This window comes from Ornithorhynchus anatinus, chromosome 13, assembly GCF_004115215.2.
Source record: "Ornithorhynchus anatinus isolate Pmale09 chromosome 13, mOrnAna1.pri.v4, whole genome shotgun sequence".
NCBI classification, from domain to species: domain Eukaryota; kingdom Metazoa; phylum Chordata; class Mammalia; order Monotremata; family Ornithorhynchidae; genus Ornithorhynchus; species Ornithorhynchus anatinus.
Genome location: NC_041740.1, coordinates 39,691,179 through 39,718,430, shown reverse-complemented (window position 1 = coordinate 39,718,430; position 27,252 = coordinate 39,691,179). Strand labels below are relative to the sequence as shown.

At 58.1% G+C, this 27,252-nt stretch overlaps 1 protein-coding gene across 1 annotated transcript; it reads right to left on the bottom strand.

Annotated features, from left to right (window-relative positions):
• Positions 1–176: 176 nt before the first annotated feature.
• PLA2G4E (phospholipase A2 group IVE) lies at positions 177–25,526 on the bottom strand. The gene is made up of 20 exons (XM_029077364.2): positions 25,400–25,526; positions 21,567–21,639; positions 18,212–18,348; positions 17,831–17,962; positions 17,336–17,376; positions 16,630–16,672; positions 16,175–16,238; positions 15,639–15,805; positions 15,372–15,461; positions 14,551–14,588; positions 14,029–14,164; positions 11,937–12,073; positions 10,886–11,108; positions 9,728–9,842; positions 8,062–8,199; positions 7,157–7,264; positions 5,628–5,831; positions 4,029–4,195; positions 2,381–2,567; positions 177–849 (listed from the first exon to the last, which is right to left on the bottom strand). Exons 1-20 carry the CDS (start codon positions 25,499–25,501, stop codon positions 620–622), a joined length of 2,532 nt encoding a protein of 843 aa, XP_028933197.2. The 5' UTR covers positions 25,502–25,526; the 3' UTR covers positions 177–619.
• Positions 25,527–27,252: the final 1,726 nt, after the last annotated feature.

The window sequence follows — 27,252 nt, the reverse complement described above, 5'->3', positions numbered from 1 at the left end:
GGGACAGATCTCTTTCTGTCTCGGAAAAATCTGAAAGGTTTCCGCTGCTCCTCTATTTTTCCCAACACCCTTCCCTACCCTGCCCAGGTGTCCTGAAAAATAAGAAAGATGGCAGCTGGGCCATCTCTTTGGATTCAGAGAGCACCTTTCTTTGGACGAGCTCCAATCACTCCACAGACAGATGACGACTTTTTATGGGGGTGCCGTGCCCCCAGAAGGGAGGGAGGGATCATCCCCGTTTTACAGAGAGGTTGTTGGATTACAGAGTGTCACACGGCCAACGGAGGGTACAGCTGGGCCAGAGCCTAGATTTGCCAATTCCCAAGTCCTTGCCGGGCACGGTTTCCCTCCCAGATCCTTGGGTGCTTGGTCCAGATGGTCGCAGCTCAGGGAAGGGGAGGCCTCCGCTGCAGATGCCCCCCCCGCGAGTCTACATTGGCCACGAAATCGTCTCTCCCCTCCCTGTTTGGTCCTTTTGTCTCTTTTAACCGTAAACCGCAGTTCTTCGGGCCCGAACGGGCCTCACGACAACGGGTTGGGGGTGGGGGGTGGGGGCGCATCCTCCCCCGAACCTGCTGATTAGTCCGGGCCGAGGTTCTCCCCTGGACATCTGGGAGAATCATGGCTCTTGGGAAGGACTCTGGCTCTTACAACGCTTCTTCTTCTCCACGCCCAAGCGCAAGGCCTGGATGATCGTGTCCTGGTTGTTCAGGATGTTGTACTCCGAGAGATTCACCAAGCGATCAAAGGCGGACTCGGTGTACGTCAGCTCCTTGGTGGCGTACGGGGTGGCGTGGCCGTAGATATTGACGTGGCCCTCCTCCAGCTCATCGGGGCTCCGCTCCACCCCTAAGAGAGAAAACACGGAGTCGCACCCCAACCTAAAAATCACTTTGGTATTTGTTAAGCGCTTACTACGTACCTGTCAGTTAACTGTATTTATTGAGTGCTTACTGTGTGCTTACTAAGTGTTTGGGAGAGTACACTATAACAATAAACAGACACTTTCTCTGCCTATAATAAGCTTACAGTCTAGGGAGGAGAGAGACATTAACATAAATAAATAAATTACAGATATGTGCAAAAGTACTGTGGGGCCTGGAGGAGGGATTAGATCGGGGTGGGAGTCACACCCCGATCTAATAATCACTGTGGTATTTGTGAGGTGCTTTCTACGTGCCAAGCACTGTACTAAATCATCCGGTTGGACCCAATCCCTGTCCCACCTGGGGCTGGCAGTCTAAGGGGGACTAGGTGTTGGATCCTCACTTTACAGATGAGGAAACTGAGGCTCAAGGTGGTCAAATGACTTAGCCAAGATGGCCAGCGGGCAAGCGATGGAGCCGGGATTCACCAGGGCCGGGGTTCTTTCCACCAGGCCACACTGCTTCCTGGCCCTGCCGACCCTGGCCCTTCGATCTGCTGGAAGGCAGGAGCCGTTGGGTGGCTACAGTTCTGGCCTGGTATTCTTTCATCCGCCATAAATATCCACATCATCTTACACCGATCCCCCGAGGGACTCGGCCCCGTCGTCAACCACCTCTGACCGAGAGAAGCACCATGCCTCAGTTTCCTCACCCGAAAAATGGGGCTAGGATACCTGTTCTCCCTCCCCCTTAATCTGTGAGCCCCAATGTCACGGGGACCATTTCCAATCTGTTTGTACTGTAGATATTCCAGCACTTAGTACTGTGTTTGTCACAAAGTATCTAACAAACATTATTATTATTATTGAATGTCTCTTCCTCCCATCCCTGTGAGGAATCCAATATCACGGGGACCATTTCCAATCTGTTTATATTGTAGATGTTCCAGCACTTAGTACTGTGTTATCACAAAGTATCTAAGAAATATTATTATTATTATTATTGAGTGTCTCTTCCTCCCACCCCCGTGAGGAATCATTTCAGCTCAGCCTCAGTCAGTCAGTAAGTCAACTCTATTTATCGAATGCTTACTATGTGCAGAGCTCTGTACTAAGCGCTCGGGAGGGTACAGTACAGTAGAGTTGGTAGACACAATCCCTGCCCACAAGGAACTTCACAACTTGGTCTCGCTACCATGGGGCTTTCCCAAGCGTTTAGTACAGCGCGGAACACTTGGTCAACGCTCAGGTCGTGCCGTTGAGTAATGGGTGCCGCTCAATCTGGGTCGGTACCTTTGATTGGCGGGCATCTCTCCAACTAGGATGGTGCCAATGACTGGCCAGTGCCCACTCGATGCCATCGATAGGTTGGCACCTCTAGGACCAGAATGGTGTCGTTGATTGCCCGGTGGCTCTGGGTTCAGGCCAGCGCCATCGATGGACCAGCGTCTCTCGGACCGGGCTGGTGCCATTGATTGACTGGTGCCTCTCAGACCGGGCCAGGAGGTGACTTACCGGGAGCCTTGTACTTCTGGAAGGAACTGTTGATGAGCGGGAAGAAAATCACGACCGGGGCATCTGGGGTAGCAGAATCGTTTATCAGGTAGCACTCCTTCAGGTTATTTTCATCTTCGCCTTCCAGCTGGTACGCGGGGAACGGGATATTCTGGATACTGCAGTACTCGCAGGTCTGCCTCAGGGGCTGGAAGACCACCGGAGGGAAAGTGGGCCTCTCGGGATGGGTGGCAAAGCTGGGTCTGGCCTTCCCAACTCCCCCTCCACTCCCACCACAGCAGAAAAAGTAGCATCTTCTGACCCTCCTCCTCGCTTATTTAAAAAAAATGGTATTTATTATGTGCTTACTACGTGCCAGGAACTGTACTAAGCGCTGGAGTAGATACTGATGAGGTTGGACACACCCCATGTCCTACATGGGGCTCATCGTCTCAATCCCCATTTTACAGATGAGGTGACCGAGGCACAGGGAACTGAAGTGACTGGGCCAAGGTCCCTCAGACAAGGGGTGGAGCCGGAATTAGGACCTTGGTGCTCTGACTCCCAGGCCCGGGCTCTTTCCACTGGGCCACGCTGCTTCTTCCCGCTTTTTTAAAACAAGTTTAGTTCCCATGAGAGAGCCGCCATTTTATCTTGGGAGAAGGCGCAGAGGCCGAGGGGATGGGTCCGTCTCCACCTGTTGAACCGATCTCTTCTCACCGTAATATTGATTAAACACTATGTGCCAGGCACTGTTCTAAGCACTGGGGTGGATACCAGAGGATCGGGTTGGACACATTCCCTGCTCCACATGGGGCTCACAGTCTCTATCCCCATTTAACAGGTGAGGTAACTGAGGCACAGAGAAGTGAAATGCCTTGCCCCAGGTCACAGCAGACAAGTGGTGGAGCCAGGATTAATAATAATAATAATAATAATGGTCGTATTTGTTAAGCGCTTACTATGTGCAAAGGCACTGTTCTAAACGCTGGGGGATACAAGGCGATCAGGTTGTCCCACGTGGGGCTCACAGTTTGAATCCCCGTTTTCCAGATGAGGTAATAATAATGTTGGTATCTGTTAAGCGCTTACTATGTGCAGAGCACTGTTCTAAGCGCTGGGGTAGACACAGGGGAATCAGGTCGTCCCACGTGGGGCTCACAGTCTTAATCCCCATTTTACAGATGAGGTAACTGAGGCCCAGAGAAGTTAAGTGACTCGCCCACAGTCACACAGCCGACAAGTGGCAGAGCTGGGATTCGAACTCACGACCTCTGACTCCAAAACCCGTGCTCTTTCCACTGAGCCACGAGGTAACTGAGGCACTGAGATGTGAAGTGACCTGCCCTGAAGTCACACAACTGGCAAGTGGCGGAGCCGGGATTAGAACCCAGGACCTTCTGACTCCTAGGCTCATCTCTATCCCCTGCACCCTGCTGTTTCCTGAGGCCAACCTGGGAGAGGAGAAGAGCTGAGAACCGAGGCTTGCCTCAGTGGAGGCCCGGGGTGCCTCAACTGCCCAGTTAACCCTTCTTGGCCTCTACTCCTCTCCCCCCTCCTCATCTTTCCAGCCCTTCTGCACCCCATCTTCCGGCGGCCCTCTGGGGCCCGTCCATTTCCCGCCTCTCTCGTTGAAACCCTCCTCCTCCTCCTGAGGCCCGGGACACACCTTGACCTGGGAGCCGGCGCAGTAGTTGAGGTGGAGGATGACGTCGACTCTCCTCTCCGGCCTCAGGAGGGGAGGGTAGCTGGAGTTGACGAAGAAGGCGGTGTCCAGCAGGCACAAATGGTTCACCGACTGGGTCAGCCGGTTGGGGAAGCAGTCCAGCGTGGTGTCTGAAAGGCCCCCCCCAGTCAAGATCACTAAGAGTCCCCTCACGTAAGGGAAGGCCGCCGCTCGTCGGTCTATTGGGGGGGCTCCGCTCAGATCCCACAGCCCAGTAGCCTCCACTGCCCCACCTTGGCAGGTGAGTGTGTGGAGGGGAAAGGAACAACCCCCCCCCCCTTCAAGATTGCTGGCAATCCCCACTTCTTCACGAATGGCATCCAGGCAGCTAGTAAGCGTTTAACGAATACCACCGACCTCATCATCATCATTATTATTATCCTATCTGAACCCCCCGCAAAATAATAATAATAATAAATCCAAAAAAAAACCTAGTCCTACTCCTTCCATTGGTCTCCTAGATTGGAAGCCTCTTGAGGTCAGGAGTTAGGTTATTCTTATCATGCCAACTACACAATGACTGTCAGCTCACTGTGGGCAGGGGGTTATTTTGTTACACTGTTATTTTGTACTCTTCCAAGGGCTTGCTACAGTGCTCTGCGTAAAATAAGAGCTTAATAAATAGGACTGATGAATTGATTGCTCGTTGTGGGCGGGGAATGTGTCTGTTTGTTGTTCTATTGTGCTCTCCCAAGCGCTTAGGACGGTGCTTTGCACACAGTAAGCGCTCAGTAAACACGACCCATTGCGGAATGGTTATCGAGTAACAACCAATTCTACGGAGAGACGAGGTCTTGCTTCCGCCCAGTGGCCGAACTGAATGAACACCCAACTGCTTCCCAAAACTCCGCATCTGGGACGTTTAAAAATCCTATTTGTTAAGCGCTTAGTAGATGTCAAGCACTGTCCTAAGCGCTGGGGTAGATAAAAGACAATCACGCCGGACACAGTCCCTGTCCCTCATAGGTCTTACAGTCTAAATAGGAGGGAGGAGAATTTAATCTCCCTTTTCCAGATGAGGAAACTAAGGAAGGGGAATTATAATGATGATGATAGTAGTGGTATTCGTTAAGCACTTACTATGCGCCAGGAACTGTACTAAGCGCTGAGGTCGATACAAGCAAATGGAGTTGGGCACAGTCCCTGTCCCACGAGGGGCTCACAGGCTAATCTCCGTTTTCCAGCTGAGGAAACTGAGACACAGAGAAGGTAAGTGACTGACCCAAGATCACACAGCAGGCCGAGGGGGGGGGGGGGTTGAGATTAGAACCCGGCTCCTCTCCGAGAGCCAATGCTGACTCTTTGGCCACCTCTACTCAGATTGGCACCGCCCAGGCCCCAGCGACCTCCGCAGTTCTCTCTCCCCGCTATCCCCGAGTCCACCCCCAACTGGAGGGGAGACCAGTCTGGTCACCGGTTGCCGGGGCACTGCTGGGAAGCAGAAAGGCCGGGGGAACCGGGCGGGTGGACGGGGTTGGTGCCTGTGCCCCACGCTTCCTCCTCCTGCCGCCCCCCAGCCGAGGACCTGACCGGCAGAAGCACCTTTCCACTTGGAGAACTGGCCGTGTTGGAGGTAGTCTGTGTGCGGCTGCAGGCCCCGGATGAAGTTGTGGAACTCGGACACCAAGGGGCGGTGAGTGAGGGTATCCCGCAGGGTGTTGGACAGCCAGGAGCCCGGGGTCACCACCGTCGTCTCCAGCACGTTGGTCTCGCACTTGGGGACCTCTGGCAGCAGGGGCTCGTCCTCTGAGGCGGGGGCCGGGGAGGGAATTCGGGATGAATCATTTTCCTCCTCCTCATCATTATGGTATTGTTTAAGTGCTTTCTCTGTGTCAAGCACCCTATGGAGAAGCGGTGTGGCCTAGTGGCTAGGGCACGGGCCTGGGAGTCAGAAGGACCTGCGTACCAGTCCCGGCTCCGCCTCGGGTCTGCTGGGTGACCTTGGGCAAGTGACTTCGCTTCTCTGGGCCTCAGTTCCCTCATCTGTAAAATGGGGGGTGAGACCGGGAGCCTCCTTTCCCATCATGTTCTCCCTTCCAGCCCACAAGCCTTTCCCTGATAGGTTGGGCAAAAACGTCTTCCTTCCTTTCCCAACAACCCAGACCTGTCTCGACTCCGGATCCTTCCTGGTCTAAGCCGGAGGTTGGCCCCTTCCATAGTAAATAATAATAATAATAATGGTATTTGTTAAGCGCTTACTATGTGCCAGGCACTGTACTAAGCACAGGGGCAGATACAAGCAAACCATGGTGGACACAGCCTTTCTCCCGAGTGGGGCTCACAGTCGCAATCCTCATTTTATAGATGAGGAAACTGAGGCACAGAGAAGTGAAATGACTCGCCGAAGGTCACACAGCAGACAAGTGGCGGAGCCGGGATTAGAACCCAAGACCTCCTGACTCCGAGGCCTATCCTCTATCCACTGTTCATGCTACCGCAGTCTTTCCTCTACCTTCAGCCTCTTCAATGTTCTTTTCATCTCCTCTGCCTTGTTCAGCAAAGCTCCTTTCTCTCCCTCTTCTGCATCTCGCCCCTCAAAATGTGGGAGTCCCGGCTCACCCCGAGAGTGTCTATAATAATAATAATAATAATAATGGCATTTGTTAAGCGCTTACTATGTGCCAAGCACTGTTCTAAGCACTGGGGTAGATACAAGGTCATCAGGTTGACCCTCATGGGGAGTCTTAATCCCAGTTTTACAGATGAGATAAGTGAGGCTCAGAGAAGTGAGGTGGCTTGCCCAAGGTCACACAGAAGACAAGTGGCGGAGTCCGGATTAGAACCCATGACTTCTGACTCCCAAGCCCGGGCTCTTTCCACTGAGCCACGCTGCTTCTCAGGTGGCTTTCTGGAGGTCTGCACAGGCTTGACCCAAACCGATGCCTGGAGTTTATCTGGCCCAGCAGGCTTTTTGCTGGTCCTAAAGAGATGGGGGAGGGTCCCCGTCCCCTACGGGACCACCCTGGGGGGGACTTCAGTAACACCTCCCCAGGCCAACCCTCCCCCTCCTCGTCTGGCCGCGGTACCCGCCGTCAGACGTTGGCTCAGACCGTCCCAGGCTGGCCACTCACCGATGTCATAGATTCTGTCGCGTGTCCACCTGTGGAAGAACTCCTCGGAGGTGTGGGATAGGTTCCAGGCGTCCAGGAGGTTCAGGGAAAAGATGCTGCTCCACAGACCTGGGGCAGGAAAGCCCGGAACGTGGCGCTCCGGATGGGAGAATGTGAGAGGCTAGAGACTTCCTGACCCTGCAGACGGGGTTCCCAGTACTGGACTGGGAGGCCAGGCTGGATCTGACCTGGTTGTCCAGGGGGCCGGGGGCTTAGCTAAGCTCAGAAGGTAAGGTTCCGGACAGGAGGACTTACTGACACCAGGCCTGGTGGCTGAACTCCTGGAATAAGGCGGACTAAGGAGGTATCTTATTCCCGTCATCATTATTATTATTAATAACTGTGGTATTTGATAAGCACTTACTATGTGCCAGGCACTCTACTAAGCACTGGGGTGGATACAAGCAAATAGGGTTGGACACAATCCCTGTCCCACGTGGGCCTCACTGTTTCAATCCCCATTTTACAGATAACAGAGAAGTGAGGTGACTTGCCCAAGGTCACACGGTAGACAAGTGGTGGAGCCAGGATTAGAACCCAGGTCCTCCTGACTCCCGGGCCCGGGCTCTTTCCACTAGGCCACGCTGCTTCTCTACAGGCTGCTTCTTTCCTCTTTTAGACACGAGGAAACTGCGGCACAGAAGCGTTATTATTATTTATTAGTTAAGTAGCAGGCCCCAAATCACCCAGCAGACCAGTGGCGGACCTGGGATTAGAACCCAGGACCCCCGAGTCCCAGACCCCAACATCTTCCACCAGGCCTCGCTACTTCTTCTCTGGGGATTTAGATGGGGTCTATGAGATCCTCCCCCGACCCCCGGCTACCCGCCCGGACCCCTCCCCGGGGTCTCGGTGATCCAGGTCACCTAGCATGTAGCATATCCGCGACTCCGGGTTCCTCTTCATCAGCCGCCCCATGAAGAACTCAGAGCCGAAGTCCTCGGTGCGGACGAAGGCGCCGTATTTCTGCAGCCCCACCTCGAAGGGCGTGAACTCGCACCACTCTGGGCCACGGGAAGGACCGGGGCGTTGAAGCACCAAGGCCCAGCCTCCCCATCGCTCAGTCCGGGGCCTCCCACCTGCAGCCCCCCAGTCTCTGTCAGGGATGGGAGGGGGCTCGGCCCCTTGGTGCTCCACCCCTCTCTAATAATAGCGATTACTAATAATAACTGAGGTATTGAGTGCTTATTATGTGCCAGGCATCGTATCGAGCCCTGGAGAGGATTCAAGCAAATCAGGTTGGACACGGTCCCTGTCCCACGTGGGGCTCACCGTCCCAATCCCCATTTTACAGTTGAGGTCCCTGAGGCCCAGAGAAGTAAAATGACTTGCTTAAGGTCACACAGAAGACAAGTGGCGGAGCCAGGATTAGAATCCATGACCTTCTGACTCCCAGGCCCGGGCTCTATCCACTACGCCATGCTGCTTCTCTAGACTGGAAACTCGTAGAGGGCAGGGGACCTGCCTGCCAGCTCTGTTGCCTTGTACTTTCCCAAGCGCTTAGTACAGTGGTCTGCACACAGCAAGCACTCGATAAATACCGCTGATCGATTGGAACGGGTCCTCCCACGAGTGGGTGGGAAAAGGGCCCAGAGCTGCAGTGTCTGATACCGGACGGGTTGGTCTGCCCTCCCCAGACCCCCGGCCTTGGAGAAGGAATGATCGACGCCCCCTCCCCCAATCAGTCAATCAATCGATAGTGCTGACTGAGCGCTTACTACGTGCAGGACACTGTGCTGAGTGCTTGGGAGAGTATGTAGTAGCTTCTCTGGTGTTAACCTTCTCACTGTGCCTCCATCTCGCCTGTCCCGCCGTCGACCCCTGGCCCATGTCCTACCTCTGGCCTGGAACGCCCTCCCTCCTTAAATCCGCCAAACGATCGCACTTCCTCCCTTCAAAGCCGTACTGAAGGCTCACCTCCTCCAAGACGTCTTCCCAGACTAAGCCCCCTTTTTCCTCAGCTCCCCTCCCTTCCTCGACTCGCTCCCTTTGCTCTTCCCCCCGCCCCCCGGCACTTATGCATATATGTACATGTCTATAATTCTATTTATATTGGAGCCTGTTTACTTGTTTCGATGTGTATACATCTGTAATTCAATTTATTTATATTGATGCCTGTTTACTTGCCTTGATTTGTATATATCTGTAATTCAATCTATTTATATTGATGCCCGTTCACTTGTTTCAATATCTGTCTTCCCCCTTCTAGACTGTAAGCCCGACGTGGGCAGGGATCGTCTCTCTTTATTGCTGAATTGTACTTTCCAAGCGCTTAATACAGTGCTCTGTACACAGTAGGCTCCCAGTAAATACAATTGAATGAATGAAAAAAGTATAAACACAATTAGCGGACACATTCCCTACCCACAGGCCCGGACACCCCAGGGTAGGCGCTCTGGCCGACGCCAGAACCCCTAACTTGTCATTTTCCTAAGTCAGAAGAGTCGAGGCCTAGCAAAATGGGGTGTGTGGGGATAGGGGGTCCTCGACGGTCCAGGGAATTGGGGGTGGATGGGTGGGCCCGAGCGTTACCTCTGAAATCTTGGTTGCTCACATTGTCCTTGACGTTAATGGTGAGGTAGATGGGGAGGGGGTTCTGGCCCCGACACAGAGCCTCCCTCTGGCTGGACAGCTTGCAGTCGTCTTTCTGGCGGGAAGAGGAAGGAAATTAGAGGTGATCTGCGGGCCAGAAGCCGAGGGCCAGCACCGGATCGGGTGTCCAGTCTGGGAAGGGAAGCCGGCTGAATTGCTGGGAATCTTTTTTAAGCGGAGGGCAGCCGCAGGATTTTGTGGTACTGGCTCTGTCTATTCGGGGTCTCAAACTTCCTCCAAGCAGAGGGGCCTGCTGGGTGACTTGGGTCAAGTCACTTACCATCCCTGTGCCCCTGCTTTCTCCTAATAAAAATAACAATGATGATAACTGTGTTTTTTTAATTGTATCTGTTAAGCGCTTACTGTTCTAATCAACTAATCAGGTTGGACACAGTCCCTCTCCCACACTGGGCTCACAGTCTTAATCCCCATTTTACAGATGAGGCCCAGAGAAGTGAAGTGACTCGCCCAGGGTCACGCACCAGAGAGGTGGAAGAGCTGGGATTAGAAAGCAGGTCCTTCTGACTCTCAGGCCCGTGCTCTAACCCCTAGGCGATGCTGCTTCTCGGGGGCCTTAGCTCAGTCCTTGACCAAAGGTGGTCTGGGGCCCAGAATTTTACCAAATCTGGCAGACTCCAGCCCCGGGCACCAATCCAGAGATCAGTCTGCCGCAGGTCTCCGACATCAAACAACTTATTTTTCTCATGCCCACCAGTGCCATAAAAACCAGGGAAAGTTTTATGGGCTGGTAAAAACCTTCATAATTGGTTGGTGGATGCTTGTCGAGGATGTGCGTCTGCCAAGCCAACGGTGAGAACACAACACCGGACGCTAAACAATTCCCTAAACACACTCCCTGCCCACCACAAGCTTACAGTCTAGAGGAGGAAGCTTAAAAAGTCTAGCTTTCATTCATTCGAAGGCATTTATTGAGCGCTTACTGTGTGCAGAATACTATACTAAGCACTTGGGAGACGACAAAATAATAGAGTACAAAATAGTTCGAGGACGAGCCTTAGAGAGAGAGGGAGAGCAGAGGGCTACCTCCCCGGCTGGCCTGCCAGGGCCAGCCCGGGCCACCCCGAGATGAGAGCCTACCTCATCCCCCAGGAAGGCCTCAAGGAGCAGCCCCCACAGGTCAGTGAAGGTGACCCGGTAGCCCTCCTGGGCCCGCTGGCGCAGCTCCTCCCTGTAGAAGCACAGCTGGTCCGGGGTCAGGGCGGGCAGCTTGTTTTTGACCACGTGCCTCCGAACCTCCTGGATGGCCCCCTCTAGGTTCTTGCTGGACCAGTTGGCGTCTTTGTACAAGTTGGCCATGGTCCTGGATCGGGGAGGAAGGAGATGCCCCCGTCAGGGGGCGGAGCACGGCCCAGGTGGGACCACCCGGGGGAGGCCGTCTGCCCGCAGGCCCGGGGGCGGGTTCGGAGGGCCGACCCCGCCGGGTCTACCGGCCCAAAGAGATCGGCCAAGCTCCCCTCCCACAGCCGGGGGGAGACTGAGAACCACCCAGCGACGGGGTTTCCACTCTCCCCCGGCCCCTCGCAACCTCCAAATCCACCAGGCCAGAGCAGCCCCCCTCTTTCAAGCCCTCCTCCGGCCAGCCAACCTCCTCCGGGAGGCCTTTCCTGATGAAGTTTTCCTCTCCTCCGGTTCCCAGCCTCCCAGCCATCCCTTACCTCAGCACTTAGGTTCTCGCGGGTCCTGGGGCTGTAAGCCCATTGTGGGCAGGGAATATACCCTCCTGAGTGCTTTGAACAGTGCTCCGCACACAGTGAGCACTCAATAAATACGACGGACTGACTTCTGACCGACAGGCATCGGTAGCCCTTCGCTACCTCCCCACTGACGCTCTACTATCTGAGCACTAACTCAGTTCCACTCTCTTCTTCCTCCCATCTGTCATTTATTTACTGTCTGTCTCCCCCCGGCTAGATCATAAGCTCCTCGAGGGTAGGGAGGGTGTGTGCTCACTCTATTGTCCTCTCCCAAGAGCTCAGGACAGTGCTCTGCACGGAACAGGTGCTCAATTAGTAGTTCCGACTGCGGAGCCACTCCCTGCCGGGGGGTCCCCCTTGAACATCTCTTGGGGGGCTGACCAGAACCACCGGGACTCCTCCGTGACCCCAAGGGGCCTCCCTCGTCTCCTCACCAAGTGGCCCCAGACAGGCCGGTGATGTAGCTGGCCGTATCCAAGATGCCCAGCTTCTGCAGCCCCAGCAAATGGCCGTACATGGAGGTCATCGACCTGGTCCCACCCCCCGTCGCCATGATGGCCACCAGTGGCACCTGCATGACACGGAAGGAGCTATCATTATTAGTAATAACGATAATGGCACTCGGTGAGCGCTCACGACATTCCAGGCACTGTGCTACGTGCTGGGGTAGATAGAGGGTAACTGGACTGGACACGGTCCTTGTCCCACATTGGGCTCACAATCTTAATCCCCACTTCGCAGACAAGGTAACGGAGGCACAGAGAATGATTCATTATTATTATTATGGTATTTGTAAAGTGTTTACTATGTGCTAGGCAGCGTACTGAGGGCTGAAGTGGATATGAGCAAACTGGGTCGGACCCACGTGGGTCTCACAGTCTCAATCCCCATTTTACAGATGAGGTAACTGAGGCACAGAGATGTGAAGTGACCTGCCCAAGGTCACACAGCAGACAGGTGGCGGAGTTGGGAGTAGAGCCCAGGTCCCTCTGACTCCCGGGCCTATGAGAAGCAGTGGGGCTCGGTGGAAAGAGCCCAGGCTTGGGAGTCAGAGGTCATAGGTTCTCATCCCGGCTCTGCCATTTGTCAGCTGTGTGACTGTGGGCAAGTCACTTAACTTCTCTGTGCCTCAATTCCTTCATCTGTAAAATGGGGATTAAGACTGTGAGCCTCACGAGGGACAACCTGATTACCCTGTATCTACCCCAGCGCTTAGAACAGCGCTGGGCACATAGCAAGCGCTAACAAATACCAACATTATTATTATTATTGTTATCCACTAAGCCACAGTGCAGGAGAACCTGGGGCAGAGCGGTGGTGAGACCCTGGCTTTCCCTGACCCAACAGGATGGAGGGCAGGTGGCTCCGAGCCTCGACCTCAGTTGCCCACCACGCTGGCCCCAAGCCCAACTAGTAGGTGAGGGGGCGAGGACCCTGGAAAGCTGTCGGTGGGGTGGGGGGCAGAGCCAGCGCCCAGCTCAGCCTCGCCAACCACCATGGATGTGCACAATCGTGACACACCGGGTACAAGGGTATCCCTTCACTGTTGGGTTGTTTTGGGCATGGGAGGCACGTGTGGGTGTCCTCTGCGGAGCCATTCCCCAAGAGGAACTGTTTTAACACAGATGCACCCCTGAAAAACAAGGTTGGGAGCTGGCGGGGGGGACTGGAGGGCGGAGGTAGCCCCGAAACCCTCTCCCTTCCGGGGTTGAGAATTTTGAGGCCCTGCCAGGCAGTGATAATGCTAGTGGTATTCTTGCTCCGTGTCAAGCGCTGTGCTAAGCACGCTTGGGGGAGGAAGCAAGGGCACCAGAATGCCCACAATGTCCAGGATTCACTGTGACCTCTTCGGAGTTGGAGGAAAGGCGATTGAGGATTTTTTCACGGCCCCCCTCCCTCCCACTCAGCCCATGCGGCAGCGAGGATGGCTCGGCCTGACTCTGCCCCCGTGACCCACAGAGAAAAGCCCGGGCCCATCGGGCCGGACCCTCTCCAGAACGGGTGTTCCCTGAGGGCGGGGCCTAGACCCCAGGTTGGGTGGGCCTCAGTCCATAGACTTCCTCACTGAAGGGAAGTCGCTCGATCCCTCAAAGCACAACAGGGGCCGTTGTTCAGTTCTGCGGAGGCAGGCTGGGCCCTTGTCAAGTTCTCGTGCGTGGGTGCCATAGGCCGGGGCAAGAAGGAGCGTGGGAAGGCGCAGGTCACGGCCCCTGGGGCTGCTCTGCCACTCACCATATACCACCAAGAGGACACCCCCAAGCCCCTGTTCACAGTCCCCCACCAGGGACGTCCCCACATAAGCCTATCGGTCGCCACAGAGCAGCAACCAGCGCTCCAGGTGGGCAAGAGGGAGGAATTGGGGTTGGCAGGGGTGAGACCAGCCTGCCCCTCTCCAACAGGAGGACCAGACTGCCAGCTCAAAGGGGGCAGGGGCCCCCTTGCCCGATACACTGATCCAGATATCCACGGGGCCCCTAGTCCAGGAAATGGCCCGGTCGTGCGCCTGGGATACGCTGGCCCACCTACCTCATCTTCGTGCAGATCTTCCTCCAGCTGGAGCAGCTGCTTGAGGGCTCGAGCCGCTACGGGCCGCCGCTTCAGCAGGAACTGCTGCTCCTCTGCACAGAGGCTGAAGCCCAGGCGCACATCCAGTTCCCGGGAGCTGTTGGGATGAGGGTTCCCAGATATCCCCTAGGATACCAGCCCCTCCCCCCCCCCCCAGTCATCCCTCGGGGTGACATCCCCGCCTGGCCGAGGCGGACAGAAAGGAAACTCATCCAGGCCCCTGGACTGACAGACGACCCAGAGGAGAGAGAAGCAGAGGGGGGAACACCAGGGGATCTGCCCCTCCCCATCTAGGCCGGGAGCACCGGGCAGCTCAGGCGCTTCCGGCGGGCTTGGTCTCAGATCCCCGTTGCCGGGGAGGTGACCAGGAACCCAGGGCCCAGGCCGCTGGGCGGGATGGCTAGCACCACTGGGGCAAGGAAAGGCCAACCGAAACTGGGACCGGAACCAGGGGGGACAGAGGTGGAGGCAGGGCTACTTTACCAGTCTCTTGACTTCATTTGTAAGTCACAGTTCTTGTTCTGGGAGCCAAGAGAGGAGAGGATCTTTAATGCCAGAGGATTGCCTCAGGGGCAGGGCAGGGAACACCCCAGCACTGCCCAGCGGTCCCCCGTCCTCCTCCTACCCGGGGAAATACCAAACCTGGCATACCCCCAAGAGATTCTGCCCTCTCTTCTCTCTCTCTGTCCCCCTTCCCCACCCCACAGTCTCTCCCCATGGCTCTGGGGAGCATGTGGGCAGGGACAACTGGGCTGCAGCGGATGCTTTTGCTCAGTGCCCAGGGACTGGTTGCTGTTGGCTTCCAATCAAGGGAGAGGGAGAGGAGCCAGGATCCAAGTGCCCGGATCCCCAGGAGGGTGGCACTGGGTCACAACGGCCCGCCCCCTCTCTGGACCTTCCAGGCGATGACAGCACACTGGACCTCAGGCCCAGGACGGGCTGCTCAGAAGAGCGACACGTGGGAGGGGGAGAGCTTGGCTGTCCCAAATTATGTCACTCCTGAAGGAGCAGCTGGTTTCTTCCCCTCTGCCCCGGACTCCGTTTCCCTCTTGGTCTTGCCCGCGGCTCAGGGTCGCCCCAGGGCTCTCTGCAGGGGGATGGGCCGAGGAAGGTCCTGGGGTCACAGGTGGCTTCCTGCCCAGGACCCAGCAGGCTCCCCCATGACACATCTGTCCCCGGAGCACCTAGGCTGGGCCAGCTGGACCAGGTGAGCCCACTGAACCCTGGCAACTGAGGCACAGTGAGCCGAGGGTGCCTGGTCTGGAGGGCCTAAAGAGGGCCGGTCCCTGGCTAGCCACACTCACCACAGTAATTGCCTCCTCCTGCCCATCCTGGAGGCGGTCCAGAGACATGCAGGAAGAATCGTCTCTCCCCCGGTCACCACTGCAGCACATCTGGGCCGGAGAGACGTCTCATCAAGAAGGAAGTTACACGTCCACCTCTCTCACAACCCTGCTCAGACCAGGCCCCACCGACCCCCTCCCCACTCCACTCCCTGCCAGGGGCCCCCTGGAACCGGGGACCCCCGTGGCCACGCCCACGGGAGGGGGCCGGAGTCGCGGGGCCTCTACCCAGGAGGACTGGAGGCTCCTGGGCGCTTTGACGGTCACGTGGGGCTGCAGGTACTTGGCGTAGTGGAAGACGGTGGGGTCCGGGCGTGGGCAGCGGGGATCCACGTGGGATGACATGCAGCGGGTCTGCTCGTAGGACTCGTCCACTGTCACAGTGAGCACTTTCCCTGGGGGCAGCGGGGGCGGAGGGAGTAGGGCTCAGCGGGCATCTAAGCCAGTCCCGGACCCTGAATCTCCCACGCAGGGCCGCCAGAATCCTGTATAGCTGCCTCACCGAAGTCTGGGGTGCTCCTTTCGGGGAGAGTAGGAAGTGGGTGTCGGAGCAGCTTCTCCCACAGGTCAAAACTCCCTCTGGCCCCCGTCTCCCGGCCCCAGAGCTCCTGGCCCGCCATACTCCCGGCCCCCAGGTCCCCCGGCCCCCTCGACCCTGGACCACCGGTCACCGGAGACCCCGTCACTGGCCCCCGGGTCACCGGGCCCCAGATCTCCAGCCCCAGTCTCCCAGTCCCGCGGAGCCAAAGGGGAAAACCCCTCACTTTTGTGTCTCCTCCTCTGCCTCCCAGGATTGGCACGGACCTCCAGGCAGGACAACTGGCGAGACTGAAAAGAGGAAGCCGGGGAGCACCTCTGAGATCCTGGATAGGGTAGGCTGGAAGGGGCAGGAAGTGCCCAGAGGGAGTGGGGCCGGGTCTGGTCCTCGGCAGGAAGATGGGGATGGAACCTGGATCTCTGGGGGCGGAGGAAACGGGCACTCCTGGCCCATGGGGCCAGGTGGGACCAGTGGGGTAAGGCCAAGGCCCCGTTGGCAAGGCAGAAATTCTCCCTCTCTACGATGAGCCTGGCATCGGGCATGTCGGAGTCTGGTTGCGGGGACCCTGGCTCCCCCAAGACCTACTGAGATAGGGGCAGCTGCACCCGCAGTAGAAGGATACGAGGTTTGGCTAAGCCCTCGCTCGGTCCCCATTTCCCCAGGGTGGTCAGAGTTAGTTACCACAAGCACGCCATTGGTGAGGAGCCGTTCGGGAGGGCCGGGGCTGAAAAAGACAGAAATCCCTGCGTCGGCCCCTTCCCCAGGGCCAGACGACCCATCCCCAGCTCCCTTCTTCCTACTTCCTCCTACTTCCTCCTCCACTGCCCCCTAACCTATTTAGATCTCCCCATCACCCCTCCCATACCTCCATCCTCAGCCCCGCTGGAGAGCCGGGCTGTGGTGCTCCGTATCCAGGGCACCGGGGCCCGAGCGAGGTCTGAGACATGCATGGCCCTCTCCTTCCCTTCCATCCTCCCTCCCTCCGTCTTCCCCCGTCCCTTCCTCCCCTCTCCTTCCATTGCTCCCACCATCCATCCCACCGCCCATCTCTCCCTGGATGGGAAACTCAAGGTGGGAAGGCGTTGGGCCGGACTGGGCCGGATCCACCAGGTCCTAGACCCATTTCCTGCCGGGCAGGGCTCTGCCCCTCTGTTCTGGCCTGCCTTGCGCCCACCCCGGACGCACCACTCCAAGAGGGGCCCGGCCTGGCCAGCTTCCACCAAGCGAAAAGGCCGAAGGGATTGATAGGGGCCCTTCTGGGCAGCCCAGGGACCAGGGGGAGGGAAAGCGGAGGGTGGAAGAGAAGAGGTTACCATCCTGGGGGAGGGGACGGGGGCTGCGGGCTAAGGTCTTGGCCTGCGTTGGTATGATGTCCACCCTGACTCACCTCTCCTCCAGTAGGAACTCCACCTCCAGGTCTTCCATGCCCTTCCGGAGAAAGGAGGCAGGTGAGACCAGGTGGGGTCAGGTGAGGGGAGCCCCAGCTCTGTACTCTGAGGTGGGTGGGGAGGGGTGTGCTTTCTGGCCTCTCCCCCATTGCCTGACTGGAGGGTGGGGACAATTACCTCCCTGGATTTCCCAGAGGGTAGGTTTGTCTGTCCCAGAGCTGCTCTTCACCAACTTCCTGCCCCTCCTTTTCCTCCTTCCAGGGCAACGTCAGCTCACCACCTGGCCCCCAGAGAGCCAAAAGCCAAGGTGGTCCCCTCCCCTACTCTTCTCCCCGACCCGACTCCTTCCCGTTCCTGTGGGCGCTCTCTCCTACCCCAGTTTTCCTAGACCGTGGGTCCACCTACCCCCAACCACTCCACTTGCCAATCCTCTGCTCCAGCCCCCAATAGAGTCTCGCCCCCCTCAGCCTGGCTCCGCCACACCCTGCACCCACCTCGGGGTTGAGGGGGAACTTGATGTGGGTTTTCTTCCGGAAGCAGAGCTTGGTGAGGTCATAGAGGACGGTCAAGAGGTGGTCGTCCGGAGTCAGCACATCCTCGTCGCAGACGCTCAGCTCCAGCACGTTCTTGTCGGGGAGGGGACGACGAGGGGAGGGGATAGCGGTTCTAGATCACGGTGGCCGGAACTACTCCGATCACAAGAGGGGGGCGGCAAGTGGGCACAGAAATGGGTGGGGAGGGTCTGGGCTGGAAGGACCGATGGGAGGAGGTGGAGAATGGGAGAAGCCGGCCAGGGAGCCAGAAGAAATGAGGTTTCCTTTTGGGGGAAGGGGATGCCAGGTGGGGTGGGGGTGTCTCCCGGCCACAGGGCTCACCTTCACCCGGGTCTGGATCTGGAAGCGGAAGGTCTCGTTCCACTCGGGATTCGACGAGTTGGAGATGGTCCTAGTGCGGCGCTTCTCGTGGGAGGCTGTTGGCAGCCAGACAGTCACGAAGCAGTCGGTCTGGCTCACTTCCGGGGAAACGCGGCGGGGCGACAGCCGGGGGGGGGAGAGAGCGCCAATGGAAGTTAAGGGAGGGCAACACTTTGGGGCTCCCTTGCCCTTCCAGAAACTGCCCCCAGCCCGGACTTGGATGACGAAGGAAGCCCCAGGATTTTCCATCAGCATCTCCGGGGACATCAATCAATCCATCATTTGTATTTATTGAGTGCTCACTACGTGCAGACCACTGTACTATGCACTTGGGAGAGTACACTACAAAGAAGGGGCGGACACGTTCCCTGCCCGTAACGAGCTTACGGTCTAGAAAATAGCCCCCTCTCTCCCACTGCCTCGGCCTCCTCCGGCTGTTCAGCGTGGCCACTCTCAGGACCCCCCAGCCAGCTTCGCTCCTCCACTCCCGGAATCCCAGAGCCAGCTCTGCTCCTTCATGACACCATCCCAGGACACCGTAGTCAACTGCCTCCCGGCCCTGGGGCACTAGTCTGACATCCCCCTCCTCCTCTGGGGGAGCAGGACCAGGCAGAAGCCCCCAGCCTTAGGCTGTAGCACCGGGCTTTACGTATTGACTCTAGGGCTCGAGTTGCCACGTGGCGCATGTTGGGCCAGCGAGGGGTGGCTTTGGAGCCGGAGGAGGAGGAGGTGGTGCTAGGCCAGATTCCTGGGCAGAATTAGGATTGAAACACCCTGTCTGGCCCAGCATCGTCTCCACCCAGGATCCTGCGCCTGAGTCAGCCTGAGTTCCAGGAATAACAGGGAACCAGATGAAGGAAGAGATCACACCCCCTTCCGCTGCGCCCCAGCTAATAATAATAATAATGTTGGTATTTGTTAAGCATTTACTATGTGCCAAGCACTGGGCCAGATGCAAGGTAATCAGGTTGGACACAGTCCCTGTCCCACATGGGGCTCACAGTCTCAATCCCCATTTGACAGATGAGGTAACTGAGGCTCAGAGAACTGAAGGGACTTACCCAGGGTCACACAGCGGACAAGTGGCGGAACCGGGATTAGAACCCATGACCTCTGACTCACAAGCCCGTGCTCTTGCCTCTAGGCCATGCCGCTTCTCGGCTCCGATGGGATCGTTCACGGCCGCCCACCGTTCCCTTTTGGCCAACTCATCTTCCTGCCTCGGGCCTCGTCTCCCTCTCCGCCTCTCTGGAGACTGACCCCTGGAAACTGCCGAGCCCTCCTCCGCCCCCAGCCCTTACCCCCATTTCTGTGCTGCCTCTATTCGCCTCCCCTCCGGGTTGACTTGGGAAACCTCCCACAGAACTCATTCCTTCTCTGAGCCCCCGAAGGATACAGTGAACAGCTGGGATCCGCTCCGCCCTGTAGGACGGACTACCGCCCCATCCTCGCCCCAAATCCCTTCTCCCTCTTCGCTCTTGTGTGCCCTGTGGGTGCTTAACGGCTATCGGCGGCAGCGAAAGCAATAATCCTCAGAGCAGTCATTAAACCAGGGCACTTGGGGATCTCCACGCCCAGCCAGCCAGGAGGATTCTGAGATCTCCAGGAAGTCCCATTCCCTGACAGCCTGCTCTCAGACCTCTCTTCCACTCAACTCCTCAGCACCAGTTCCATGTACACGTGGGTGCTTTTTAACAATTTACTGAGGACTGTGTCAATGAAGAGCTCAAGTGAGGCAGCGAGAGAAGAGAGGGAGAGAGACACAGAGAGAGAGGGGAAGGTCCCACCTCAGAATGGGGGAAGATGACCTTACCCTCTCCCGAAACTGGGCGTTCGGAGTGACTCACCTGGGTGCCTGATACCTCAAAGCTTCCTCACCTTCACACGCTAGACTGCCAGGCCGGGGGTGGCTCCCACCCTACCCGACTCAGGACTAAAGCTCAGGTCCGGGGAGCTATTTTTCCCCAGGAGGAAGGAGGACACCCAGTTCCTGGTCCTGGGTTCGCTGCTCCCTAGGGTCGGCTGGAGTGAAAGGTCACGAGTCCTGGGGACTCAAGCTCAGCCTGGATGTCCTCAAGGCCGAAAATGGAGATCTGCTCCCATGGTGTGGAGGGCGAGGTTCCTCTGAGATGGGGCCAATCAATCATAGATTAGGGTTCCCGGCAAGGCCCTATTACTCCAGTTTTCTCCAATTACCCTCTCCCATTTCCATTTCCTACACACTTCTTCTGCCCCCACTGAAGCTGTAAGCTCGACCTCTAGACCGTAAGCTCGTCGTGGGTGGGGAGCGTGTCCTGTTCATTGTTGAATTGCACTCTTCCAAGTGCTTAGTAAAACGCTCCACGCACAGTGAACGCTCAGTAAATACAACCGAATGAATAGATATCACATGGGACAGAGCCTGACTGAGACCGTCTATTCTGATCCGAAAACGCGACCGGCGACCTTATGGCCTTAGCGTCTGCTCACACACAAACACAGATATGAGCACACACGCATACGCAAACGTGTGGGCCTTCGGCGGGCGGGTTCTGAGGCCGAGAGACCACCACCTCTGAACTCTGCAACGCTCCCCAGCCTTCCGGCCGAGTCCCAGTCCGGGCAAGGGGAAGTCTCTGATTCATCCTCTGACGTGGGAATGATCTCACTCCCTTTCCCATCCGGAAGCCGCCCGTTCCCCGTCTGCAGGGCGGGCATACATGCCCGGGTGTCTTCATTTGCTGCAGATAGGGCTGGGGTGGTCCAGTCCCCAGGACAATATTGCTGCTGGGAGTGCACAGGTCTGGGCTTGCGAAGCCCAGGAACACCTCTTCCCCTCGCCCGACCGCTCTTCTCTCGGCCTCTCCCCGTCCTTGTCTGGGACCATGGGGAGGAGAAGGTCCCAGGGCAGTAAGGCCGAAGCGATTGCCCCCGAAGCCCCGACGATCGCCTCAGTGCACAACCTTGGAGACTCAATCTCCCTGTGCGGCCTCAGCGGCCACTCCGGACCCCAGTCTGGGTGGCAGACGCCAAGCAGAGGGCACTGGGTTGGGCCCGGGGGGGGACCGCTCAGGCTGGTTGCCGGGCATCACCGTTTCTCTGGATGCCTCCCCATTTGGCAGCCGTCAGGTCCGGGGCTCGGCTTTGAGGGAGCGACGCCTGGGCACGATGGGGTCATGCCAGGCCTGGAGCCCCTGGGCAAGAGCCCCATGCCCCTTAACCCCGAGGAAGGGAGACGTCACCCTCAGAATGGAGCCCGGACACGCACAGGGGCGTCCCCTGACCACAGCCGGGCCGGGCCAGACCGCGGTAGGGCGGGCGCGGTAGGGACACTCACCCACGTCAGCCTGGCGCACGTTCCTCATCCGGATTATCGTCACCGACAGCAAGTGGCAGGGAGATGAACTCTCCTGTAGCGGGAGAGGAATCAGCCTGGTGGTTAACGGAGGGGCAGTGGTGCGACGGAGCAGGAGGGGAGGGAGACGCGGGGAATGCCAGAGGGTCTCTTCTCACTAAATATTTTTCCCCTTTTGCTGCTCTTTCCTCCACCACGAGTCCCCCCTGCTTCCTTCCCCTCCGCGCCTCTCTCCCCCACCCCAGATAGCCATAGCCTGAGCAGCAGGCAGGAGGATTGGGGTGCCAGGGGAGCTCTGCTTAGCTCTTTTATTGTGCCTGGGTAGGGGTGCCTTCACTGGGTCCTGCCCCAAGAATCCAGTTCTGGAGGGCTTGGGGTTCCACACTTCCCCTAGGGTATGCCCACCCAGCCATCCCCTCCACCTCCCAGTGCTCCCAGGGACCACCTGAACCTCTCCTTCGGAAACCCTAGACCCCAACCCCCATCAGGGCTCACCTTGCTTCTGAGGAAGGCTGCTTGAAGGGTTCAGGGAGCCGGGCTCCCAGGTCGGAGAGCGTGGGGTCAGAAAGAGGCAGGGGCAGGGGACGGGTCAAACCTTCCACCCCCTTCCCCACTCAACCAACACCAGGAAGATGGGGAATTGGGGTCTCCAAGTGCGTTCTGCCCGGTGGAGCCCCTGGAGGTGACTCGTAGTGGGTCGGGTGGCACGGCGACGTAGGTGCCATCTGCTCCCCGAATGGCCCAGTGGGTCCTACTAGGGTGACTGACCTTCTGGCCACTTAATCCGGGCGGCCGGGTAACATCCCAGCCGAATCAATCAATCGGTCGTATTGACTGGGCACCTCTAAGGTGCAGAATGCTAAGCCAGGCACTCGGGAGAGGGCAATAGAGTGAATAATAGTAATGATGATGATGATGGTATTTGTTAAGTGCTATGTGCCAAGCACTGCTCTAAAACACAATCCCTGCCCAAAAGGAATTTCCAGTCTAGCGGGAGAGACTGACACTCACGTTACAGACGGGAGGCAGAGCATGGCAGGAGAACACAGCCACGCCCGACCCCGGGCAGCCAAACAGTTAAACGTATTTATTGAGAGCTTACTGTGTGCAGAGCACTCTACTAAGCGTTTGGGAGATAAAAATACAACAGAGTTGGTAGGCATGTTCCCTGCCCATGAGCTTACAGGTCTAGACTGGGGTGGTCAAAAGACCACCCATCTCTCATCCCCTCCTCTCGGGGTTCTCCCTCAGCCTCAAGACCTGGGACCCTTCTGCCCTGCTTACTCCCCTCCCCATCTCTGGCTGCTTCCCGGCTGCTCTCCTCAGCTTCTAGAACAAGATAATGTCAAGAGGGACTCGATGGTGGACCAGGGGAAGACCCTCCCCAGGTCTGTGCTCCTTTGCCCCTCCGTGGGCCAGGCTGAGCGAGACCAGGCCCGAAGGACCGGCAGTGGGAGTTCCTGCAGCATGACCTAGCGGCTAGGGTACCGGCCTGGAAGTCCGAAGGACCTGGGTTCTAATCCCGGCTCTGAGACCTTGGGCAAGTCACTTCTGTGTGCCTCAGTTCCCTCGTCTGTAAAATGGAGATTAAGGCTGTGAGCCCTATTTGGGACAGGGACTGTCTCTAGCCCAATTCTCTTGTATCTACCCCAGCGCTTAGAACAGTGCCTGGCACGTAGTAAGCACTTAACGAGTACCACAATTATGACAATTAATATTAGCATTACCCCGTTCCCCGCTCGCTTTTCCGCTGCCTATCCCGCTAGCCCCAGCCCTAATTACTGCTTAGTTGGGAAAACTCTAGCAGGAAGTGGCTGGTGTCAGCCTGGAAGTGGGTCAGATCCTCAGGGATTTCCCAAACGGTTGTCTGGGAGTGCTCGGCTCCACGGCTCCCAGACTGGGCCAACTCATCTCTCCTCCACCTCCAGATGGGACAGCTCCCAACTTAGCCTGGAGTTCCGTGAGCTGAACCCTCACCTGCCATGAGCAGGAAGTTTCTGCCGGTCACCCCCGGGGTCTCGCCCTCCCGTCCTACTCGCGCTGGGGCCGCAGCCATACCACCCTCTGGCCAGAGTCCCGCTTCCAGGTTGTTTGACCCCCATCTTGAACCCCAGATGCTCCCTGGGGTGTGCATGAGGGAGAGAGAGCGCACTGGCCCAGAACCCAGAAATGAAATCTCTTTAGGATACAGCAAGCCAGCAAACAGAACCCTTCCGGACTGAAGCCGAATGGTTATCTGAAGCAAACAGGTTGCCCTCCTTGGGGAAACAAATCAATTCCACGCATCCTCCTGGTTTCCTACTCTTTTTCCTCTTTTTCTAAGTCAAGTCTCTCCCGGAGCTAGGACCACGGAGGACTGACTGACTGACTGCTGCTTCACTTCTTCCACAAATGTTTGAGTTCAGCCCTTCCTAGCTGACCTGCATTCCACTTAGGGGTCCACTCTGACCTCCAGGCCCCACCTCACGGCCCCAGCATGGCATCCCGTCACCGGAGACCTCCTGGACCTCACATCGGCAGGGAAACCGATGTGGCTCCTTGGATTTTAGAACCTTTTAGATGCTTCCAGGACTTACCCTTACCATCCCTTCCATCTTCCCAACATCCCCTGGGAGGGAAGATGGGGCAGAAAGAATCCTCCCCATTTTACAGATGAGAAAACTGAGGTCCAGAGAGGTTGAGGGCCCAGTCCAGGATGACCCAGCAAGTTGGGGACAGAGCTGGGAGAGCCGGAGCCGGACGCCAAATTCCCCGGTTCCCCCCACCTCTTCACGTTACCACACTGTCTTGCAGCCGGATCCGGAAAGTAGGCGTGGGGGCAAGTTTCACCACCCGGTCCTTGCCCCCAGAGGCGTCTCCCTGCCCTGGTTGGGGAGACTATAACCCGATTGGTTGGGCCGCCTCTGCAGAGCGCCACTACCCTGGGTGGAGCCGGCCTCCTCATACCACCTGGGACATCCTTTGGGCCTGCGTAGGTGACAGCCGCTGTTGCAAGCGGGGCGTCGGGTGCGGGGAGAGGTGTGGTGGGGTGGCCGTCATCCCCTCCAGGCACACGGTCCCTGCGGCTCTGCCCACCCAGGGAGCAGAGGACCTGCCACCACACATTTCCTGGACCCACGGGAGGCAGATGTGGAGGGAGGATCGTTCCCGGGTCCTATAGGGCACCGGTCGCCCACCCGCCCGTCAGGGACGTAGCGTCCGCCCACCAGCTTCCTGCTTCCCAAAGCCGACAACCAGATTCTCGCACCACCCCTTCCCAGTGGTCTTGACATTGCCTCGCCAGACACCATGCGGCGACCTGGTCACCCAAGCCCCACGGGGAGTACTCCAAGGATCCCTGGCCCCCAAGGTTTGGGACCTGCCTTCCCCATTCCTACCCCCGTCAGCCTCTCCATGTGTCACTCACATGCTCTCCCTCAACCCACCTCCAACCCCAAAGGCCTGGAGTCAGGGGAGCAGAAAGACTTTATCCCCATTTCAGGGATGGAGAAACGAAGGCCCAGAAAGGAGCAGATCTGTAGGGTTGGGGGGAAGCCAGCCTCACCAGTTCTAAGGCCCCGACTTCACACTGCCCCTGTGGGAGACCCCAGATGGGCAGAGAGGCGACTGAGTTAGAACCTCCGATCCCTAGTCCCTGCCTTGGACAGGGCAAGCGGCGCCCCAGCAGCCCGGAAGCTGCCGGGCCTCCTGCCCCTTCGAATCCTGCCAGGGCCTTGGCCCGTCCCCTGCCCCAAACCAAACTGTCGCTACCCCATTCATCAATCCCCAGCTTCCAGCCCAACCCTGACCCCCAGCCCTCGACCCCGACCCCTCACCTGGGGGCCACAGGTGACGGCGTCCTCTGCATCCTCCGCCTCTCCTCCGCGTGACTCGCTTGGGAAGTGGGACACCCAGCCAGGTACCTGCCTCTGAAACATCCCGGCTGCGGCGGCGATGGCGGGAGGACGGGCGGGCCGGCGGCTGCTGTGGGCAGAGGCGGCAGCGGGCCCAGGTGTTTTATATCCTGACTCAGAGCCCCACCCTCGCCGGCTCCCTGCGGGGATCCAGGCCAGGAGGGAAGACGAACCAGGGGAGCCCAGAGAGCCCGGGGAGGCCGGCAGGCTTGGGGCGGGCAGCGTGCCAGGGCCCCCGGTGCCGTCGGAGCTCCCGCCCGGACAACGGTTGGTCTGCCCATCCTGGAGGGTTTGGCGAGGACGGCACGGGGACACGCGGCGGCTCCAGCTGAGGCCGGGCTCGTGGGCCTGCCCCCGAGAGGCAGGAGGCAGGAAACGGAGGACGGGGAGAGAGGAAGGGATGAGGAGAGTGAGGGAGAGTCATTCATTCATTCAATCGAATTTATTGAGCGCTTACTGTGTGCAGAGCACTGTACTAAGCGCTTGGGAGAGTGCAATACAACAATAAACAGATTCATTCCCTGCCCTCAACGGGCTTACAGTCTGGGGAGGGGGAGACAGACACCAGTTCAAAGATGTAAATGACAGATAAGGACATAAGTGTTGTGGGACTGGGAGGGGGGATGAACAAAGGGAGTTGGTCAGGCAGAGAGGAAAGAAGGGAGGAAAGGCACGTGAGATGGGAAGGAAGAGGAAAGAGGGGCAGGATGGATCCCTATTCCCAGGCAGGGCGCATCCAATCCCTGCTGCTCCACCAGGGATCCTTCTCCCCCGGCCCACCCCACTCCTGGGCTGCTCTGGCCCCGGGCCTGAGCTTGGATGGCCCTGGGGAAGATGGGGGGGGGGGGCCTGGACTCCCCTTTGTCAGAGAGATGGGTGCCCCAGCTGGGGGAGAGGCAGGCCTGGGCCTCTTCTTGCCCCACATTCAAGTTTGGTGCCACCCAGGGCCCCAGCAGCCTCCCCACTGATCCCTATCAGCAGGAGGGGCCAGGAAGGGGCCCCACCCCCGACCCGTAAGGACACTGGGAGTTCCTACTACCGCCCCGGGCTCCACAACCGGCTTTTCTCGCCTTTCGATGGCGATGATCTGAGGAGAATACCACCGGAGCCAGACCTGGGATCCTGGCCAAGAGGATCCCGGGCTGGCTTGGGGCTGGGAGAGGGGAATGCCCGATGGGCGCCCACCACTGCCCCACAGATTCGGGGTCCCTGTATTGCCTGCCTGCCCGCTGCCCCCCAGTACGGATGGCCCGATGGTGGTCACCCATGCCCCTTCTGGGATGGCCCCCACGCCTCCGCTTCCCCTGGGGACCGACTCACGTTCCAGCCTCCGGGAGAGCCCGGTCAGGCCCTGAGGCCCCGGGACAAACAGCCCAGGGAGTCTGACCTAAATCAGAGGGATTGGGTGCTGGGAGCTGACTGGGACCCCCTCCCCTTCCCCCAGGGTTACAGGACCCTTCCTCCCCTCTGCTGCCCCAGACTTCCAGAGACAGAGGACATCTGGGTAAGCCAGTCTTGCGCTGCCCAGCTAGGTGCCAGACATCATAGATCTCCAGGCGTGGGCTCCCAGGACCTGGGCCTCTCGGACAGGAAGCCGGACCTAGAACAGGCAGGCACCAGGGCCTTGTGGGCCTCCTGCGACTTTTCTCCGGAGGTGGAAGGTTTTCTGTGTGTAGTTGGGCAGGAGGGGGCGGCGGGGGCGGATAAAACGTCTCCGCACCCCACCCCCATGTCCCAACCCCAACACCTCACATCCCTTCACCCCATCAGAGGGT

Excerpts from the sequence above, each read along its gene's own strand:
- PLA2G4E (XM_029077364.2), bottom strand. The coding sequence starts at position 25,501 with ATGTTTCAGAGGCAGGTACCTGGCTGGGTGTCCCACTTCCCAAGCGAG. Across the intron at positions 21,640-25,399 it reads CCGTCACCTGTGGCCCCCAG|GAGAGTTCATCTCCCTGCCA; the intron begins GTGAGGGGTCGG and ends CTCCCGCTACAG. Across the intron at positions 4,196-5,627 it reads CCAGTTCTCCAAGTGGAAAG|ACACCACGCTGGACTGCTTC; the intron begins GTGCTTCTGCCG and ends GGGGCCTTTCAG.